The sequence below is a fragment of the Octopus sinensis genome, linkage group LG2 (assembly GCF_006345805.1).
Source record: "Octopus sinensis linkage group LG2, ASM634580v1, whole genome shotgun sequence".
NCBI classification, from domain to species: domain Eukaryota; kingdom Metazoa; phylum Mollusca; class Cephalopoda; order Octopoda; family Octopodidae; genus Octopus; species Octopus sinensis.
This window is the reverse complement of record NC_042998.1, coordinates 175,662,276-175,684,456: the sequence shown is the minus strand read 5'-3', so window position 1 is coordinate 175,684,456 and position 22,181 is coordinate 175,662,276. Positions and strand designations below refer to the sequence as shown.

Here is a 22,181-nt window from a genome sequence, read left to right as displayed (position 1 = left end):
ATATCAGTTGAAGAATTAGGAAAAGGTTCTGTATTCTTTATTTTCAATGTTTCATTAAATGGAACCATGTGTGATTTTAAATGTAAATAAATAAATATTACACAAAAGTTCCGGATGAAATTCGATTTTAAAACAATTATTACAATATAAACCATTACAAGAAATATGTAAAAGGTTTATGCAAGATATTTAGAAAATTTTTATATATAATATTGCATACATTATTGTGTGTGTGTGTGAGAGAGAGAGAGAGACAGAGAGAGAGACAGACAGACAGACAGACGAGGAGAGAGGAATGCATAAATGACCTTTACCTTTCTTTTTTTAACATATTCATTCGGAGTGAAAAATGATGACATTCATGTGATGAGCAATAAAGGCGCATATAGTTCCATCTGAAAATGGCATCTGCGTGTAAATATATGTGTATACACGCACACATATGTATGTATAAATATATATATATAGAGAGAGAGAGAGAGAGACAAAGAAAGAAGAAAGAGTGACAGAGAGACATCCTCGAGTTTACATCAGTTTCACTTTCGTAAAACAAACATTTGTACGTAACATATCTTTCGAAGATATGCTTTTTTACTTGTTAAAAAGGCTTGTTTGCTTTCATTTTTATATATCGACTATTTTATGAGACTCCGCCCTGAAGAAACAATATATACACTCATTCGTAAGTATATACATACTCATACGTGCCTGTGTGCGTTTATATATATATATATATATATATATATATATATATATATATATATATATAAAATATATAGACATATATATATATATATAAAATATATAGACATATATATATATATATACATATATAAAATATATAGATAGATATAGATATATCTATATACACACACAAACATGTAGGTGCATGTGTATATACATGCACACGAGCATTATAAACATACACATTCAATGTAACAATGGAAAACGGTATTTGAGGAAAATTAAACTAATGTAAACTCTAGGGTCACCATATGTGTGTGTGTGTGTATGTGAAGATAAATATATGTACATACATGTATATGTATACATGTGTGTGTGTATGTGTATATATATATATATATATATATATATATATATATATATAATGTATGTGTATGGTAGTAACTGTTTCTGACATGTCATACTGTTATTTACTAATGTCATTTCATAAGCACCAAAATGTTTTGCATTCATTGTTATTAGAATAGCAAAACACAACAAAAACATAAACTGTGTAAAGCAAAACCCCAACAAGAGGAAATTCCTTAACCTTAATAAAATACATCATCTATAAATGTGATGTGAGGAAGGGTGTTCATGTACCATTGTCAGACAAACAATACATGAATGTTGGAAAGGGGAAAGACAACATTAATAAGTGATACGTTGGAGGCCCCTTAATGGCTAGGTATTTCGGGGCCGTTGTAATCAGACTCGTCGCACCAAAAGTCAGGCGGCTGTTGAATTTGAACCAGCCATGATATTTTCTGAGAACTCTCCTCTGGTTGACTGAGTGGTCTAGGTGGCGAATGCCCCTTGGTTATTTCGTAATAATTACATCTCCTATCAGAGTCCGTATCGTAGGGCGGAGCCAGGATATCAAGGAAGGCCGCGGGTCCACCATCGGGTCGAACTTCGTGAAGGTTACCTTTTGTAGGTGACAACACACAGCAATCATCGTTCACGGATGCTTTCTTTTTGGGTACCTCCAAAAATGGTTTTGGTGTCCTGTCGTAATCTCTGAGAAATTTCTTAAATTCATTATTGAAGCTAGTAGCTGTAGTGGAAGCGGAAGAGGTAGGTTGTTCTGAAGAAACGGGTACTTCATCAAATGATTCGAGAGACAGAGTTCCATGGATGACTTTAATTATTCCAAACATACCTGGGTGGTCATGTAAAGGAATCCGGCTGTTTTCTTTCAAGACAAATATCCCCATACTGTACACTTCGTCTTCAAAAATATGAATGTATGTGACCGGAGCATTATTGTTTTTGCTTCTTTCGGTTAAAGCTGGGTTAAAGTTAAGATCCCTTCCTCTTACTTGGTTCATTAATTTAACAAGTTCGTTCAGCTTTTCCTGGAACAGGGGCTCCTTCAGACTGCCAGAAAAGGCCCTACGAGCAGCTTTACTGACCTCTTGAATCAGTAACGCCATTCTAACAATCGGACTGCGTTGGCGCCAACAACAAATCTGGATTAGTTACGTCGGAGAGAAACCAGTACGTCTGTGACTATCAATATTAATAATGGCAGTCACGTAGACCAGCTTAGGGGAGGTAATACGGTGAAACTTGAAAAAAGAACACTGTGTAAGTTAAGTCCCTTAGTTCTATCCTCTCTCACTCCCCCCTCTCTCTCTCTATATATATATATATATAATATATATATATATATATATATACTCTCTTTACTCTTTTACTCTTTCACTTGTTTCAGTTATTTGACTGCGGCCATGTTGGGGCACCGCCTTTAGTCGAGCAAATCGACCCCGGGACTTATTCTTTGTAAGCCCAGTACTTATTCTATCGGTCTCTTTTGCCGAACCGCTAGTTTACGGGGACGTAAACACACCAGCATCAGTTGTCAAGCAATGCTAGGGGACAAACACAAACACACAAACATATACACACACACTTATATATATATATATATATATATATATATACATATATACGACAGGCTTCTTTCAGTTTCCGTCTTCCAAATCCACTCACAAGGCATTGGTCGGCCCGGGGCTATAGCAGAAGACACTTGCCACGCAGTGGGACTGAACCCGGAACCATGTGGTTGGTTAGCAAGCTACTATATATATATATTTATTAATAATTATATATGTATTTATTAATAATTATATATATATATATATATATCTTTTACTCTCTTTTACTTGTTTTAGTCATGTGACTGTGGCCATGCTGGAGCACTGCCTTTAGTCGAGCAAATCAACCCCAGGACTTATTCTTTGTAAGCCTAGTACTTATTCTATCGGTCTCTTCTGCCGAACCGCTAGTTTACGGGGACGTAAACACACCAGCATCAGTCGTCAAGCGACGTTGGGAGGACGAACACAGACACACAAACATGCACACACACATACATATATATATATATATATATATATATATATATATATATATATATATATATATATATATATATATATATATATATACATGTATACGACAGGCTTCTTTCAGTTTCCGTCTACTAAATCCACTCACAAGGTTTTGGTCGGTTCGAGGCTATAGTAGAAAGCACTTTCTCAAGGTGTCATGCAGTGGGACTGAACCCAGAACCATGTGGTTCGTAAGCAAGCTACTTTATTTCATAAATATTTGCCATGAAGGCATTACAAAGAGGGGACGAACAAGAACAGACAAACATAAAAGAGTGAAGTAGCTGTAGCGATAAAATATTTACAATTTAAAAATACAATAATTTAATAAATATGTTTATAACTTTTGACTTAAGCGTTGCTCATTACAAATGAGATTTGTAATGGCTTCTCTGAAGGATAGGCATCCGACCACCAAGGTAGACCCCTTGCTTTTCCTTTCCTGCTTTTGGCTTCCACTTACCTGGTGCCAAACACTCCCAGCTTCCTCGCCACAGGCTTCCATCTTCTCATGAATCTGTCTCGTGACAGGTACCTTTTCTCCAGCCTGATCTTATTACTAAGGTGGTAACTAAAAAAGTTAACCAACCCCTGGCCGGATTGAAAGGTGCCCGACACTATGCCTCTCACACGCGTCTTCCATGCTGTTTCTTTCAGTATGGCTGCTACGCAGAAAAAGCAAGCCTTCCTTTCCCTGTTAAGGGAAGGAGTCGGCACAATCTCGATGATAGATTCAGCTGATAGCTATCCTCTTCCCATCGATGACAACAGTTGCTCTGCGAAAACTATCAGTCTCGTTCATTCCGGACACTCCACAAATGCGTGCAAGACGGTTTCCCTGTCCTACCCGCACCTCGGACATGTCGGCGAGACGGCACTTTCGTGCCTTGACAGTTTATCACGAACGGGTAACGCCGCACGGAAGCACTGCCAAGCCAGAGATTTCTGGTAATTGTCCATATACCCCGGCCCGAAAGTTCTCCGGAACAGGTTAATCAACTGATTTTCATCATAGCCCAGGGTCTCCCCCAAGGCATCTTCGGACTTAACCTCCACTAACCCACTATAGAAATCCGCGGTGGAACTCCTATTGCCGGCATTGGCCGCCCGAAAGAGTAGCTGAGGTGCCTGGTGGCACTCCAATTGCCAGTCCCTCAGCCTAGGTCTCTGCTTGATCCAATTACCTATGTCCGTTAAGGTCGTTAATTGCGGGAGGTAGAACCGAACGTGTGGTGACCACACCTGCTCTCCATCCAGGTAAAGCCAGAGGTGCTTCAACCTTAACGCGAATTTTCGCATCCTTAGCCCACCCTTTAGCGGTTTCTGGCAGCAGACAGAGCGCTTCACGAGTGGCTTTCCTCCTTTCCACAAAAAGCGGAAAAGGATTCTCTCCAACTTGTTCAGCCACAAATCGGGGCAAGGCACCACGGTCAGACGGTAGGTGATAACCGATGCCATAATCATCTGCACCACCTCCGCCTTTCCTAGCAAGGATAACGCCCGCCCAGACCAGGTCTGGGTTAGAGCACTCACCTTGCTGGCCACCTCCCTCCAATTTTTCTCGATCCGGAGGTCTGGCCCGAACCAGACTCCGAGAAGCTTAACAGGACCTTCCGTCCAACGCCCCACGACGTTATTGGACGGCATCGGCTTGCCCCTCCAGGTGCCGAGCTGCAAACCAATTTACTTGTCCTTGTTAACCTTTGCTCCTGCTACCGCCTCGTAACTTTTGATAGCCTCTTCCACCACTGGAAGCTGGCCCTCATCCGCCACGATGATGGAGATGTCATCCGCATACGCCGTAGCTCCTCTTCCACACCATAGATCATGCGGTGCGCCCCCTAGTGCCTCCAACTTCCGCAATAATGGCTCGAGAGCCAGTACATACAAGAGCGGGGACAGGAGACACCCCTGACGCACTGAGCGCTCGATCCTGAATGGCTTCGAAAGGAAACCATTCACTTTTACGACGGACTCGATGTCGCTGTACAACGCAGCAATCCAACCACGGAAGATCGGGCCCAGGTCAGCCTTCTCGAGGACCGCCGCCAAGTACCGATGGTCGACCCTATCGAATGCCTTAGACTGGTCTAAATGTACCAGCGCCCCCCACCGTGCCAGAAAGCTTCCCCACCCTCTCAAAGGAGTAGCGTATAAGTTGGAGATTGTCGTGGATCGTCCTGTCCGGGATAGCGCAGGTTTGCGCTTCCCCAAGTTTGTCCACGACCCGCGCCAACCTTTTTGCTAGCACCTTGGCCAAAATCTGTAACTCTGTGTTCAGCAGAGTTATGGGCCTGAAGTTCCCCATCTCGTTCCCCTTGCTCTGGTCCTTCCTGATCAACGTCACCACCCCCGGCTCGCAGACTTGGGAATTCTCCCATTCTGCTACCAATTGGCGTAGACGCCAATCATATGTGTGGTAGCCACATTCAGTTAAAATGGCTTATTGATGTGTTTTGTTTCTTTTTTTCCCCTGACGAGATGATTGTATTGTTTTACATCATTTTATTCCCTCCGGAATAATATCAATGTTTTCTTCGAAACATATGTCGGAAGTATAAAGATTTGAATAACACCTGCATTTAACCCCATTTCTTACTTTATATACATACATACATACATATATACATACATACATACATACATACATAGACACACACACACACACACACACACACACACACACACATATATATATTTGTATGTATGTATATATATATGTATATATGTATGTATATATATATATATATATATATATATATGTGTATATATGTACATATACATGCCTGTGTATATATATATTATATATATATATATATATATATATATATGTATGTATATATATATATATATATATATATATACATTTGTATATATATATATATATATGTATATATGTATGTATATACATACATGCATATATATATATACATTCATAAATGCATACATACATACATGCATAAATACTTCCATACGTAAGAAAAACGTCATCAATTTTTTAACGAATCAAAATCAGATCTGACCCATAACTGTATCCTGTAAGGTGGCTAACCAAGCAGAACGACAAGTTTGACCACGGAAGAAAAACGTCATCAATTTTTTAACGAATCAAAATCAGATCTGACCCATAACTGTATCTTGTAAGGAAACCAACCAAGCAGGACGACAAGTTTGACCACGGAGGTAAAACGTCATCAATTTTTTGACGAATCAAAATCAGATCTGCACGCAAAGAAAAAATCTTTTTATAAATTCATCCTTCCCTAAGACTTACCACTGCTAGCGGGAGTGACTGTTTAAGGATCTGAGAAATTGTAATTCCCCCACCTCCACTATTTTAATTCTCTCACTGTGGCCGTAGCAGCAGTAGTAGCAGTAGGGGGCTGTTGATCGTTGCAGTAATGGTAGTGACCACGATGGTTGCAGTCGTAGTGGCTGTGGTAGAATTTCGTTCTTTTTTTTTCGGAAGACCAATGTTTTGTTTTAATATTCCTGGCCCAGGGTGTTCAAACTTGGTCTAAATTTTTTGATGAAATAAAGTTCTTTATTTTGGCGTTGAGTGAAGGTTACGCTGTCACTGAATTTGTAAAGTGGGTAAGTTGTAAATTTCGGATTTTCATTTGCAGCACATCTATCTATGTGTCCGCTGACCGGTATTTTCCGGTATTCAGGGTTTCTAATTTGTGATTTATGCACCACCATCCTTTTACGTAAGCTATTTTTTGTATGGCCTATATATTGCTTATTGCTGCCTGCGCATGCTAAGACGTAAATTAAGTTTTCTGATGCACAGGTGAAGTTTGTTCTAATGGTGAACTGATGGCCTTGTTCTAGTATAAATTCTGAACCTTCTACCAAGATGACACAGATTCCGCAGTTGGGCCTTCCACATTTTCTAACTGCTGGTTTTGTGGTTGATGTTGAGTGCAGTTTAGTTTGCGTTAAAATTCTTTTCAAGGATTTTGGTTGCCGTTTACTTTTAATGATGGTGTGTGTTTCGAGGATCCGGTTCATCTTTGGGTCTCCCTTTAGTAGGGATGTGCTTTGTAGTATGGTGCTGAAGGCCTCATTGTTAAGTGGGTTCTGTGTAGAGATGTAGGGAAGGGTTTTTAATTGTTCTTTCTTTTTTGGTTTTGTTTGTCTCAGGTCTTCTATACTTAATTTAAGTGCCCGTTGGATTGTACTGTCTATTAGGGGCTGTGGATAGTTTCTATTTCTGAGTGTGGTTCTAAGTTCCTGGAGACGTGTGTGTCGGGTGTTTGTGTCTGATATTATGATGCAAATCCTTCTAGCTAAACAAAAAGGGACATTTATTCTAGTGTGTCGTGGGTGGCATGAATCAAAGGGTAGGTACTGTTTGGAGTCTGTCGGTTTATAATAGATATCTGTCTCTATTTTGTTGCCGGTTTTCTTAATGAGGATGTCTAAAAATGGTAATTCTTCTTCGTTATGATCCATCGTGAATTGTATATTATCATTTATTCCATTTAATAGTATTTTAAATTCCTCAAGTTTCTCTATACTTTTATTCCAGAGGATAAAACAGTCGTCGAGGTATCTTTTCCAGTTGTTCTGGATATAGGTGGAGAAGGTGTTTCCATATTTCTCGAGTGTTATCTGGTAGAGTATTTTCTCGAGGTATCCCATCACTAGTTTGGCAAAAGAAGGCGCAGTACGCGTGCCCATCGCTGTTCCCGATCTTTGTCTGTAGAAATTATTGTAAAAAATAACGTAATTGTTTTCTAAAATAAATCTAAGTCCTTCTATTATAAGATCTTTGTTTATGCGAGTTGGGAGTTCAAAGTTCTGCTTGGTTAGCCACCTTACAGGATACAGTTATGGGTCAGATCTGATTTTGATGCGTTAAAAAATTGATGACGTTTTTCTTCCGTGCTCAAGCTTGTCGTTCTGCTTGGTTGGTTTCCTAACAGGATACAGTTATGGGTCTTTTCCTTATATTCGTTGAAGCTTGGTTTTGATTGGTTTGGAATTATATGACGTCAGTGAACAGTGCCAGAGAACCGACCACTGTTGTTACCACAATCAACAGCCCTTTACTACGGCTACTGCTGCTGTCACAGCCACAGCTTAGCTGATATAACCCCAACCACCACCAAGGTTACCAAAATTACGACCAACAGACGACGACCAAGAATCACTACATTGGAACACAAGGTAAAATCTGTAATAAACTTCTCCACTACACTCGACAAAACAGTAAGGAACGACTATGGATTTTTTTATTATACTCTTTATAATATATTTGATAAGGTTCGTCTTTTCAAGAACATGGATTCTATTGAATGTATATAGCATGGATTCTATTGAATGTATGTAACAATTATGAACTGTTCCATTATACTTTTTATAATAATTTTTTTTTGATAAGGTTCGTTTTTTCAAGAACCGAAACATGTAAAATTAAAATTTATCTAATATAGTGGCGTTTTCAAACTTCTTTTTTACAAATATATATATACATATATATATTGATAAAACGGTAAGATAACAAAAGAAAGAAAGAGACCTCAATATTATGTAAATAGAGGAAATTTATCTATACAATATGTTACATTACTCGGTAGTCAAGATAAAACTCTGAGTTTCAGATGCCGAAGTGGAAATCCACAACACCATCTCTTCGGTTATCTGGCTATTTGAAAACGTTATGAAAAAATACCGTTAAAAATGAAGGGAAATTACTCTGTTATAACTCTGCTTTGCCTGCGTACTTATACATCGCTCGCATTTTTCGTCATAAAAATTATATAAAAATACATAAAAATATATAAAAATATATAAAAATATATAAAATCTTCTTGGGACATAACACAGAAAGCATGTTCTATCCGTTTTCTTTAGGGGACCAAAAACGTAACAGAAATTTAGTCACATGTGGGCATGATCCGAAAAGCTCTGTCCTTGTATTTAGACATGTGGTAGGGTCTAAGCTGCTTTTCCAGATAAGCCATCTCTCCATGTCGCATAAACCGCACCTTCCGCTGCCGTTAGTATAGGGCTTACATCTGGCCAAAATCTTCCATTGTATGTTATAATCGACACCTTTATCTCTTAAAGACCAAATATGATTGGATAATTGTGTCGCTTTTCTTTTGTTCCAGTGCCTAAAGCTCAAAGTGTGGTTATTGAACCTGGCCTTGAAATTACCCTCTGTCAGGCCCACGTATTTCTTCGTCGAAACGGTGTCTTTAGTGGTTATAGAGTTTACGGTAGCTTCATATATGATGGTCTTGGACATGCAAGCTCCATTTAGCGGGCACAATTCTTTATTCCTGCATGAACAGCTGTTTTCTTCTTGTGTTTTTTGTATGTTATGATTGATTATGTTTTTAAAATTGGTAGTTGAACTAAAACTAATTTTTAAATTGTGTCTATTAAAGAGTTTCCTATAAGCATGGTTAACTGGAAAATGTCTATCTATCAGTGCTAGGAAATATTTACCTATATTGAAGGCCACCTCGGGTGAGTAAGGGGGCGTAAACCAGATGACCTTCCTATTTCTATTATTCCTTTTCCTTATTGTTGGGCTGGTGATAGGTGTATATTTTATTTTTTCGCTAAAACCACTATCTTTTAAAGCTTTATTATAAACTGGGGCAACGCTATTGAAGATGTCCTCATTAGATGAGAGGCTAGAAATCCTCTTACTAATATTTTTAACTAAATTTTTGAATACTATAGGGGGATGGCATGAACCTATATTAATATAACTTAGTCTATCATTGGGCTTCCTATAAGGCTTATAAATATTATTATTAAGATCTAAGGAAACGTCTAAGAAATTGACAACCGTCAGGTTAGTGTCTATAGTTATACTAAGTCCGAAGTGTTTCATTAACTGGATAATATCCTTCCTAAAACGATCTTGTGCTGGTCCATTTGTATTAGCTGTTAAGGCGAGGGCATCATCTTTGTAGATGGCGAAATGTACGTTAGGGAATGTCTTACCGAAGGTATCTAGGAGAAAGAGTCCAATTAGATCACAGATGCCTGCCCCATCATATGAACCCATGCTCACATCGAAAGCGCCCTCCGTGTCGGTGTTTTTTACCCACTTTGCATTCTCACTGAAAAGTAATGTCTTTCTAGCATGGAAGATTATATCCTTATCATTGGTACTAATTTCTATGAAGTCACTAGCGAAGATTAGGGCTTTATCTAGCAGTTCTTTAGAGATAGAGGCATAAAAATCAACAATATCGAATTGTGTAAACACCAAGGAAAACATTTGCTATCGGATAAAATCCAAAAAATTCCCTCCTAGGATTAAAGGCTTGGAAGATTTCGAAACGGACCTGCTGAAGATCATGAGCAAAATAAAGTTTCGTAAGTCTTTTAACAATTTCCAACATAAATTGAAAAAAGATATTGATCATATAAAAAGCTCCAAGAAAAAAGCACTTTTTTCGGATAAAACCAAGAACTTATACCTGGTAGATAACAGCAAATACACACAACTCTTACACAACAGCATCATTAATAATTATACTAAGGCTAGGGCACAGACATATAACGAAATTAATAAAGAAGCTAGCGTCATCGCCGCTAAACTTAAATTAGATAAAAAATAGAAACCCTCCCCCTAAAAGAGGCCTTTATTACTATTAAAGACCACAAAGAAAACTTCCTTTCCAACCCTAAATGTAGGCTTATCAACCCAGCCAAGTCAGAACTAGGGATTATTAGCAAAGAAATTTTAGATAAAATAAATACGAAAATTAAGACCGATACTAGGCTAGTGCAATGGTCCAATAGTATAGAAGTCGTAGACTGGTTTAAAGCTATTAAGAATAAGAAAAAAGCGAGGTTTACACAATTCGATATTGTTGATTTTTATGCCTCTATCTCTAAAGAACTGCTAGATAAAGCCCTAATCTTCGCTAGTGACTTCATAGAAATTAGTACCAATGATAAGGATATAATCTTCCATGCTAGAAAGACATTACTTTTCAGTGAGAATGCAAAGTGGGTAAAAAACACCGACACGGAGGGCGCTTTCGATGTGAGCATGGGTTCATATGATGGGGCAGGCATCTGTGATCTAATTGGACTCTTTCTCCTAGATACCTTCGGTAAGACATTCCCTAACGTACATTTCGCCATCTACAAAGATGATGCCCTCGCCTTAACAGCTAATACAAATGGACCAGCACAAGATCGTTTTAGGAAGGATATTATCCAGTTAATGAAACACTTCGGACTTAGTATAACTATAGACACTAACCTGACGGTTGTCAATTTCTTAGACGTTTCCTTAGATCTTAATAATAATATTTATAAGCCTTATAGGAAGCCCAATGATAGACTAAGTTATATTAATATAGGTTCATGCCATCCCCCTATAGTATTCAAAAATTTAGTTAAAAATATTAGTAAGAGGATTTCTAGCCTCTCATCTAATGAGGACATCTTCAATAGCGTTGCCCCAGTTTATAATAAAGCTTTAAAAGATAGTGGTTTTAGCGAAAAAATAAAATATACACCTATCACCAGCCCAACAATAAGGAAAAGGAATAATAGAAATAGGAAGGTCATCTGGTTTACGCCCCCTTACTCACCCGAGGTGGCCTTCAATATAGGTAAATATTTCCTAGCACTGATAGATAGACATTTTCCAGTTAACCATGCTTATAGGAAACTCTTTAATAGACACAATTTAAAAATTAGTTTTAGTTCAACTACCAATTTTAAAAACATAATCAATCATAACATACAAAAAACACAAGAAGAAAACAGCTGTTCATGCAGGAATAAAGAATTGTGCCCGCTAAATGGAGCTTGCATGTCCAAGACCATCATATATGAAGCTACCGTAAACTCTATAACCACTAAAGACACCGTTTCGACGAAGAAATACGTGGGCCTGACAGAGGGTAATTTCAAGGCCAGGTTCAATAACCACACTTTGAGCTTTAGGCACTGGAACAAAAGAAAAGCGACACAATTATCCAATCATATTTGGTCTTTAAGAGATAAAGGTGTCGATTATAACATACAATGGAAGATTTTGGCCAGATGTAAGCCCTATACTAATGGCAGCGGAAGGTGCGGTTTATGCGACATGGAGAGATGGCTTATCTGGAAAAGCAGCTTAGACCCTACCACATGTCTAAATACAAGGACAGAGCTTTTCGGATCATGCCCACATGTGACTAAATTTCTGTTACGTTTTTGGTCCCCTAAAGAAAACGGATAGAACATGCTTTCTGTGTTATGTCCCAAGAAGATTTTATATATTTTTATATATTTTTATATATTTTTATGTATTTTTATATAATTTTTATGACGAAAAATGCGAGCGATGTATAAGTACGCAGGCAAAGCAGAGTTATAACAGAGTAATTTCCCTTCATTTTTAACGGTATTTTTTCATAACGTTTTCAAATAGCCAGATAACCGAAGAGATGGTGTTGTGGATTTCCACTTCGGCATCTGAAACTCAGAGTTTTATCTTGACTACCGAGTAATGTAACATATTGTATAGATATACATATATATATATATATAACACATATATACATACATACATACATATATATATATATATATATATATATATTATATATATATATATATATACATACACACACACACACACATATACCTACATACATATATATATGTATTTGCATATATTGCATATATACATACACATACATAACGGCAGATACAAAAACAGAGGCAGTGATGATTGATAACATCAATATAAAAGAAGACGATGTAATAAGGGCTATAGATGAAAGGAACTCGAATTCAGTTACTGGCTCTGATGGATTCACAGCAATCCTTCTAGAAGCATGTAAGCGAGTCCTAACAAGACCACCACTGACCCTCTTCCAGAGCTTCTTTGCAACCAGCAAACTTCCAGGCAAGCCCAATGAGGTAAAATATGCCCTATTCATAAAGGAGGTAGCAGAGCAGAGGCCAAAAGCTACAGACCTACCTTTCTAATCTTGCACATCAGAAAGTCATGGAACGAATAGTCAGAAGAAAACTAATCACCTTCATTGAGGAAAATGACTTGCTGACTGACACCCAACATGGTTTCCAACCAGGAAGAAGCAGTCTGATTCAACTTTTACGACACTGACTAAGTGTTGAAACAGCTGCTCAACCACTCAAATCTGGATGTGATATATCTCAACCTTGCAAAGGCTTTCAATAAAGTTGATCATGGAATGATATGTCGAAAAAATCCGTGATCTCGGCATAGTTAGAAATTAGGAGATTGGCCGCATGACTCTCTGAAGGATAAAAGTCAGGTGGTAGTAGCCAATGGGACTACCTCAAATGACATACAAATAGTGAGCAGTGTTCCGCAAGGCACTGTTTTGGGACCACCACTATTCATAATGACCCTCTCAGATATGTCTTCATCCACACAGAGAGCCACGATCACAAGTTATGCAGATGATACAAAAGTCTCACAGGTGATACAGAACCCTGAAGATGCTATGCACCTGCAATGTGAGTTAGATGAAATATACAAGTGGGCTGAGAAGAATAGCATGCAGTTTAATGCTGAAAAGTTTCAAGCCTAATGCTATCAGCATGCAAAACTAAATGCAATACCAATTAAATGCACTGGACCTGGAGGGATTGCAATCCCAGAGACACTGTCAGTGCGAGACCTGGGCATTTACATGAATAATGATGCATCCTTCCATGTGCATCTTGCTAAGTTGGCAATGAAATGCAAGTGGCTGACCGAATGGATTCTTAGAACTTTTAGAACGAGAGATCTGGAGGAGGACCATCATGGTTATTCTAAACCGCTTTGACTGTTGCTCCCAGCCATGGTCACCAACCAGTGTAAAATTAATTGCAAAACTTGAGGCAATCCAACGAAGCTACACGAAGCCATATAAGCCGCTGGGAAAGACTGAAGAGATTGAGACTCTATTCCCTAGAGGGTAGCGGGGAAAGATATGTCATAATATACATCTGGATGATCCTAGAGGGACTAATCCCAAACTTTGACATCGAGAATTACACTAGTGCTACGACAGGGCGTCACAGCATAGTGCCAAAGTCTCCAAATTTGCCATCAAGATATAGGACAAAATATTGCAACAGCCTGGGCTTTAAAGGCCCACAGCTCTTCAATATCCTCCCGAAGGACCTGAAAGACCTGCATGGGGTGGATGTAGGTGTACTGTCAAGTGTCCCAGATGAACCACCTTCACAGCAGGGGTACTGGCATCTGTCACGATCGGTTGATGCTTTTTACGTGTCACCGGCACAGGAGATAGTCAGGTGAACCTGGCATCGACCACGTTCGGATGGTGCCTTTTACATGCCATCGGCACGGGAGCCAGACAAAGGGCACCGGCTCCAGTTACGATATTGGTATTACTTGACTCAACCGGTCTTCACAAGCATATCATATTGCCGGATGCATCAGAAGTATTCTTCACAGGGCTGGACGTGCGTGGCTGCGCTCTCACTTTAGTTACTGGGTCTTCTCAATCCCAGCGTATCTCCAAAGGTCCCGGTCTCCTGTCATTGTCTCTGTGGGCACAATGTTCGAAGATCATGCTTCTCCATCTCATCCTATGTTTTCCTTGGTCTACCTCTTTCACAGGTTCCTTCTACAGTTAGGGAGTGGCACTTCATCACACAACTGTCTTCATTCATACGTAACACATGGCCATACCAGCGCAGTCGCCCCTCTTGCACACCACATTTGATACTTCTTATGGCCATATATATATATATATATAGAGAGAGAGAGAGAGAGATACATATATATATATTATATATATATATATATATATATATATATGTACTTACATATATACGCATATATATACATATATATACCTCTATATTCATACACACATATATATACATATATATACATATATATATACACACACACACATATATATATATGTATACATATATATATGCATATACATATATATATATACATATATACACACACACATATATATATATACATACATATATATATACATATATATACATATATATGCACATATATATATGCCTATATATATATATATATATATATATATATATATATATATATATATATATATATATATATATATATACGAGGGGCGTTCAATAAGTAATGCTCCTGACCCACTTCCCATAGCAGTAGAGCAATGAAACTTGGCACAGTTATTAGTCTTTTTCTACATAGGAACCACCCAGAGTTACGCATTTCTCCCATCGTTTGATGCGGCTCTGGAGACCGTTTTTGTAAAAGAACCCAGCTTGGTCCTCCAACCTCAACGTGACTTCAGAAATCAAGGCTGCATCATCTGGGAAACGCTTTCCTTTCAAAAACAACTTCATGATTGGGAAGAGGTGAAAATCAGAGGGTGCAAGGTCAGGAAAATAGGGGGGATGGGGAGGAGTTCATAGCCATACGCCTGTGCTTCTGATCTGGCGACAAGCGAATTGTGGACCGGAGCGTTGTCCTGCAGGAGGAGGATGCCTTTGCTGATCTTGCCCCGCCTCTTGATTTTGATAACTTCTCTTAATTTCCTCAAAAGTGAAGCATAACAGGCTCCTGTCATCACTACTCCGTCCTGGTCCCAGAAGACTGTGAGCATGACCTTGCCAGCGAAGGGCTGCACCCTTGCCTTCTTTGGAGGGGGTGAGTCACGGTGTTTCCACTGCATTGACTGGGATTTGGTCTCTGGATCATCGTGATGGACCCAGGTTTCATCCTGTATAATCAGTCTTTTGAAAAATTTTGACTCATCTTCTTGGCACATCTCCAAATTCATCCTCGAGCACTCGACGCGTTCTTGCTTCTGGAAAGCGTGAGCAACCTGGGAATCCATCTGGCAGACACCTTTTGCATATGCAAATGGTCATGAATGATAGTTTCCACAGACCCGGTACTAATCTTGACCTCATGGGCTATTTGGCGAATAATTATGCGTCGATCTTCCAAAATGGCAGCCTCAACTTGACGGACAGATGCCTCATCAATGGCAGAAGGGGGCGACCAGATCTTGGAGCTGTTTCCACAGAGTTCCGACCATGTTTGAATTCACGAAGCCAGCGTTTTACAAGGTCATATGATGGGGCATCATCACCATAAGTTACTTTCATTTCATCAAAAGTCTCCCGTGGTGTGCGTCCTTTCAAATACAAAAACCGGATCACTGCTCGACACTCAACAGGCTCCATTTCACACTTGACTCGGTTCAAACACCTGTAAATCAGAAACCACAATTAATTCAGAGCTGTAATTTGCCACTTACTCTATAGAGATATAAATGATTGCACATGCAAAATTTCAGCTAGATCAAACAACTGCAAGTGGGTCAGAGGCATTACTTATTGAACGTCCCTCGTATATATATATATATATATATATTTATATATATTGTTACAGTTGGCTAAGTGCAGTATTTCCCGGTGACCCACATTGGGTGTGGCACCAGCATGTCTGGTAAAAAGTGACAGGTCCTTTGTTTACTGGGAGATTAATGAGACCTTTCTGGCCTTGTGCAGTCGATTGGAGGTCATTCTAGACACCCCTTAAAGATAGAGTAAGAGCAGAGGGCAAATACAAAGGCTATAAGCAGTAAGGGACAGATTGAGGATAGAGATAGGCAGTAAGGGAATCTGAGAGCAGATAGAGAGGGTAATAGGCAGCAGGCGATAGAGATAGAGTAGAGGATCAGAGGGCAGTTAGAGAGGGTATGAGCGGTAGAAACAGAGGGAGATGAGGGAGTGGAAGTCAGGACAAGGAAGTGAGGTTTTGGCAGTCGGTGAGCGGTCCTCGAAGAAGACAGTCGGATCCTGGAAGTCAGAGCGAGTAGATGGAATCTTAGAAGCGTTGGAATTTTAGGAGCAAGTTGGATGCGAGAAAGCTTGGCGGCACAGAAGGGATATGTACAGAGGATTTAGCAGTATTGAGAGGAATGGGACACTGGCAGATTCAATTAGGAATTGAGGTATGTGTTTGTGCATTGATATGTGTCACGGTGTATTGAACAGTGAAAAGAACAGTCAAGGACTCTGTCGATGTAGTCGATAAAGAACATTGTGAATTGAAGAGTAAAGGACTTGTTGATGTGACGTTATCTGTGATGTGTACCTTTGAAATACTGTATATGACTTGTTGTGTCTCCGGACTGATATATTGTTACATGATGTTGTTAAATGCTTGATCTGTGACATACTTAGATTGTTGAAAAAAGTCGATAATAGGGCCCCTGCAATGGATCCATCTATCTACTACATATTAATAATATTTTATTTAAACAACCCAAGGGAAATAACCCATACTACCTGCATTTTTTAGCGAAGCGATCAATGTTTGATTCTCACGATCAGCCGACCTAATTCTGCATTTCACTACTCAGTTTTTCTAATTTTACACTTTTACCATTGATAAACAAAAAATATTGTTGAAACTAGTTTGGTATATATGTAAAAAGAATAAGTCCCGGGGTCGAGTTGCTCGATTAAAGGCGGTGCTCCAGCATGGCCGCAGTCAAATGACTGAAACAATTAAAAGAGTAAAGAGTAAAAAGAGATTTACGATTTTTTGAAATTTAAGTGCATTTTCAACAACACATTTTCCTATATATTGTTTTCCTGCGTGGAAACACCACTCCCTCTTTTGTATGTATATATGCCTGTATATATGTGAGATAATAGTGTCACTTTAATAGTTTCAGTATTAAAGTGAAAATATCTGACATTACAATAGAGAGATATTATTCTATCACTTTTGACACATGATACTGAAACAGTGGAAGAGATATGATATTGCTCTGGGCTTGCACTAGACAAGAAGTTGTAACGGGAATTAGTTGCTTCTTGCACTATTGGGGTGCAACTCGGGTGCATTCACAATTTCCGTTCCTTTAATTTCCAGATTCTACCAGTCAAAAAACACAAACGCAACAGTAAAAATATATACTCTTTATTTTTCTTATAACAGTAAGAAATAAGGTGGTATATTTGGTTTCACTTGGTATGGATGTGGCAAGGCTGAAACTTTAAAGCTTGTAAGAATCTTACAAGTTCAGCAGCAACAGCGCTAGTCAAATATGGCGTCCTTAGAGAGCGGAGAAAATACACGTCTGCTACAATTTGGTGTGGGCAGCCTTCTGCCGACTGCTACGTGTCTCTGGACGCTTTTTGGTTAAGGTTCACGCTCCCTCGCCTCCTGTCAGCTAAAATGCCACATCATCATTTCCTTCTTCCGGTCTTCGCGCATGCGCGAGAGGGCACTTACCCTCTGCCTTTCCAGAAGGCTCCAACCCCACACACGCGAACTGAAGATGACGTTGCGCGCGCGCGCACTGTTGGATAACGTCACTACAAAGTTAAAAATTTTTATGGCCTATGACACTACATGGACCTTAAGTAAGGCATGTGTAAAATTTGAATAAATTGGTTGTGTAGTTCTCAAGTTTTAGGGATTTACACAGACACACACACATCCTCATCTTTATATATATAGATACCAGATGACCCCGTGCCATCAAAAATGACAGCTAATTGTAGTATTCTATATAAAAATAAGGTACAAAGTCAAGTTTTAATTTAATAATTCTTTTCTTACCAAATTTATAATATACCTTTCAACTGCAGTTGTTTTATATTCTTGATACACTCAGGCAATAATTATTTTCTCTAATGAGTTTGAATATGTATATGTTTGTGTAGGTGTGTGTGATTGTAGTAATTATTTTATAACAAAACAGATACAATATGGATGGTAAATCAAAATAATACACTTGTAAATGTTATCCAGTAGTTGTCTTTTGAGATGTGACATCGATTATCTTTTCTTGTACACGTACACACATATACTCACACAGAGTTGAAACGCTGTTTGATTTTTCTTTTCAGCGTTGAATGTTCACCATCCCACTTCCATTGCGCGCACGCACACGCACACACACACACACACACACACACACACACAAACGCAAACGCAAACATTCACATACCTCCCTTTTAAATATACAAACATACTCACATAGTTGAAACGCCTTTTGGTTTTTTCCCCATAGAATTTCCATCATTCCACTACCAGTTTGCCATCGCCCCTTCCTTCCTCCCTTCCTTCCCTCCTTCCTTCCTTCCTTCCGTCCGTCCATCCTTCCATCCTTCCTTCCTTCCTTTCTTCCTTCCTTCCTTCCGTCCTTCCTTCCTCCCTTCCTTCCTTCCTTCCGTCCTTCCTTCCTTCCTTCCGTCCGTCCTTCCTTCCCTCCTTCCTTCCTTCCTTCCTCCGTCCTTCCTTCCTTCCGTCCTTCCTTCCTTCCTTCCTTCCCTCCTTCCTTCCTTCCTTCCTTCCTTCCTTCCTTCCTTCCTTCCTTCCTTCCTTCCTTCCTCCCTTCCTTCCTTCCTTCCTTCCTTCCATCCTCCCTTCCTTCCTTCCTTCCTTCCTTTCTTATTCATCTATGAACCCTTCCTTTCTCATTCGTATGTTGTGACGGAGAAAAACACGAGAGTATTATTATAGTAGGTACATGACGAAGATAATCAGTTTGAGTTACACACACACACACACACACACACACGCACACAAACAAAACAGAAAGGTAGTTTAGTAAGAGAATCGTATTGTTCATTTAATTAGATAAGTTTAATTCAAGAAATATAATCAACTAAATCGATTCCAGTATCTAGCAGATATCCTACATTAACGACTGGAAATATGAATGACAAAGTCCGCTGATGAGATCATAATAATACTGAAACATAATTGCCTCCTGTACTTGCTAATATCCCCCTTCCTTTTCCCTGCATAAATATTTCAAGTTAGCTTTTTTATGCTTCTCTCCGTTATATATGTTCATAATAAACTTAGCCGAAATAAGTTGCTACCAACTCTGTTCTAACTACTCAATATCCAGAATGTATATTCTTTTACTTGTTTCAGTCATTTGACTGTGGCCATGTTGGAGCACCGCCTTGAGTCAAGCAAATCGACTCCAGGACTTATTCTTTGTAAGCCTAGTACTTATTTTATCGGTAACTTTTGCCGAACTACCAGGTTACGGGGACGTAAACACACCAGCATCAGTTGTCAAGCGATGTTGGGGGGGACAAACACAAACACACAAACACACACACAAACACACATGCACACACACACACACACACACACACACACACACACACACACACACACACACACATACATACATACATATATATGACGAGCTTCTTTCAGTTTCCATCTACCAAATCCACTCACAAGGCTTTGGTTGGCCCGATGCTATAGTAGAAGACCCTTGCCCAAGGTGCCACGCAGTGGGACTGAAACCGAGTTGTTTTTTTCTTTCTTTTTTGTTAACTCCAATAGTGTGAATACCTAAATAGATATTTGGTTGGGCGTGGAGTGTCATAATTCATTTGTAATGGTGAAATTGTATCTTCATGCATTTGATTGGAGAGAAAAGAGAAGTAAAAAAAACGAGGAGAATTTTGTGACGTTTAGGTTTTACCAGATGTTTGAAGCAGTAACATAGAATATCGATTAAAGAAGATATAAGTACGGGTAACTTCCAGAACGATAGGCAGAAGAGTTAACATCGTCAACTGATGTGGTTGGAAATATAATACCAGAAAATGAGCAAGTAAATATTTTATTTATTCTGTAGTAATTATGTTATAGCAATATATGTTTTATAAATATTCATTTCACATTAAACCTTGATCTGTTTTAAGTACGAACATTAAGTAAGAAAAGAAAACAAAGCAAAATACTCGTAATATTGTAACGCCGGTACTACTTAAATACAGAGGTCCCGACGCATCTATGTAACCCTAACCCTAAAACTAACTCTAAACCCCAACCTTAACCCTAAACAAATTCTCTATAGCAGCTAGCCTTCCTGCCACCAGGCCTCACCTCTATTCAATATTTTCCCTTAGCCAGACATGTTTTAAATGGAAGACTAGCTACAAACAACACTGCTTGTATGATGGTGATGCTCATTTACAAGGCAAGGATACACACACACACTATAGAAGACATCTGTCCAAGATGCTGCACCTTTTGGGTCCTAGCTTGGTAACTACATGTGTGTGCGTGCGTGCGTGCGTGCGTGCGTGCGTGCGTGCGTGCGTGCGTGCGTGCGTGTGTGCGTGCGTGCGTGCGTGCGTGCGTGCGTGTGTGTATGTGTGTGTGTGTGTGTGTGTGTGTGTGTGTGTGGTGTGTGTGTGTGTGTGTGTGTGTGTGTGTGTTAGGGCACTGTAATTACAATGTTTAACATTTCAGAGTTTTAAGATTCTTATCATTTCTGATCTTAGTAATATCGTAAGTTATTCTGTTCTTTACTCTTTGGAATTAAGCTAATTTCTTTTGAATTTTTGTATTTACAGAATATTCAGGCAAATTTCTGCACCAGAAAGAAATGTTACTTTGTGGAATGTAAGTCGCTTTGATAATCTTACAATTGTCATCGAAGTAGATTTTCATTGTTCATTAGTGATGTATATTAAATCAATTATCATCAAATCATTATTACTCAATGCAAAGAATTGTTTTGAATCTGTGAGTAGATTAATATGAGAGAACCATTAAATTTATTTAGTATCAGCAAAAACCTATTCATCAATTTAAATGATTTAAATCCCCAAAGGGCATTTTGCATAATAAATATGTGGGATCAGAAGGGATTGATTCAACTTATGCAGTTGAAAGCTGACATTCATATATGAAATAAAAAGATATACATTATTGCAACAAAATACAATTTGATGATCTGCATTTATGATTTATATATAACTAGATTAAAAACTGCACTTCATGCAGACTTTTAAGTAGCTCTCATGGAGGGCTAATTGGGTCTGCAGCCCCAAACCGAGATGAGCTAAATAGCATAACTATAATACATCTATAATGACTATATGCCCCAGTGATGTTTAATCCGAGGCTAAGGACAGGTGAGAATTAATTCTGTAATGCAATCATTCAATTGTTCCAGTCCCAAGTTGAATTCCAACTGTTGGCCAATTTGTCCCAAAGTTCTTATCTCGACATAAAAGTAACAAAGTGAATGTCATTTATCTCCCCCTTGA

The 22,181-nt window shown here is 38.8% G+C and overlaps 2 protein-coding genes across 2 annotated transcripts in view; one reads left to right on the top strand and one right to left on the bottom strand.

The window, feature by feature from the left end:
* Positions 1–868: 868 nt before the first annotated feature.
* Positions 869–2,273, bottom strand: LOC115229697 (2-aminoethanethiol dioxygenase-like). The gene has a single exon (XM_029800012.2). It carries the CDS (start codon positions 2,157–2,159, stop codon positions 1,401–1,403), a length of 759 nt encoding a protein of 252 aa, XP_029655872.1. The 5' UTR covers positions 2,160–2,273; the 3' UTR covers positions 869–1,400.
* A 2,824-nt stretch (positions 2,274–5,097) lies between these two features.
* The window catches only part of LOC115227657 (bridging integrator 3-like), a 38,119-nt gene continuing 21,035 nt past the window's right edge, over positions 5,098–22,181 (top strand). Inside the window, exons 1-3 of the mRNA XM_036500761.1 lie at positions 5,098–5,144; positions 8,238–8,294; positions 21,483–21,531. Of these exons, the coding sequence (XP_036356654.1) occupies positions 5,098–5,144; positions 8,238–8,294; positions 21,483–21,531 (153 nt within the window). The remainder of the gene's footprint in view (positions 5,145–8,237; positions 8,295–21,482; positions 21,532–22,181) is intronic.

Bases quoted from the DNA above. Each gene is read 5' to 3' on its own strand.
- LOC115229697 (XM_029800012.2), bottom strand. From the start codon at position 2,159: ATGGCGTTACTGATTCAAGAGGTCAGTAAAGCTGCTCGTAGGGCCTTT.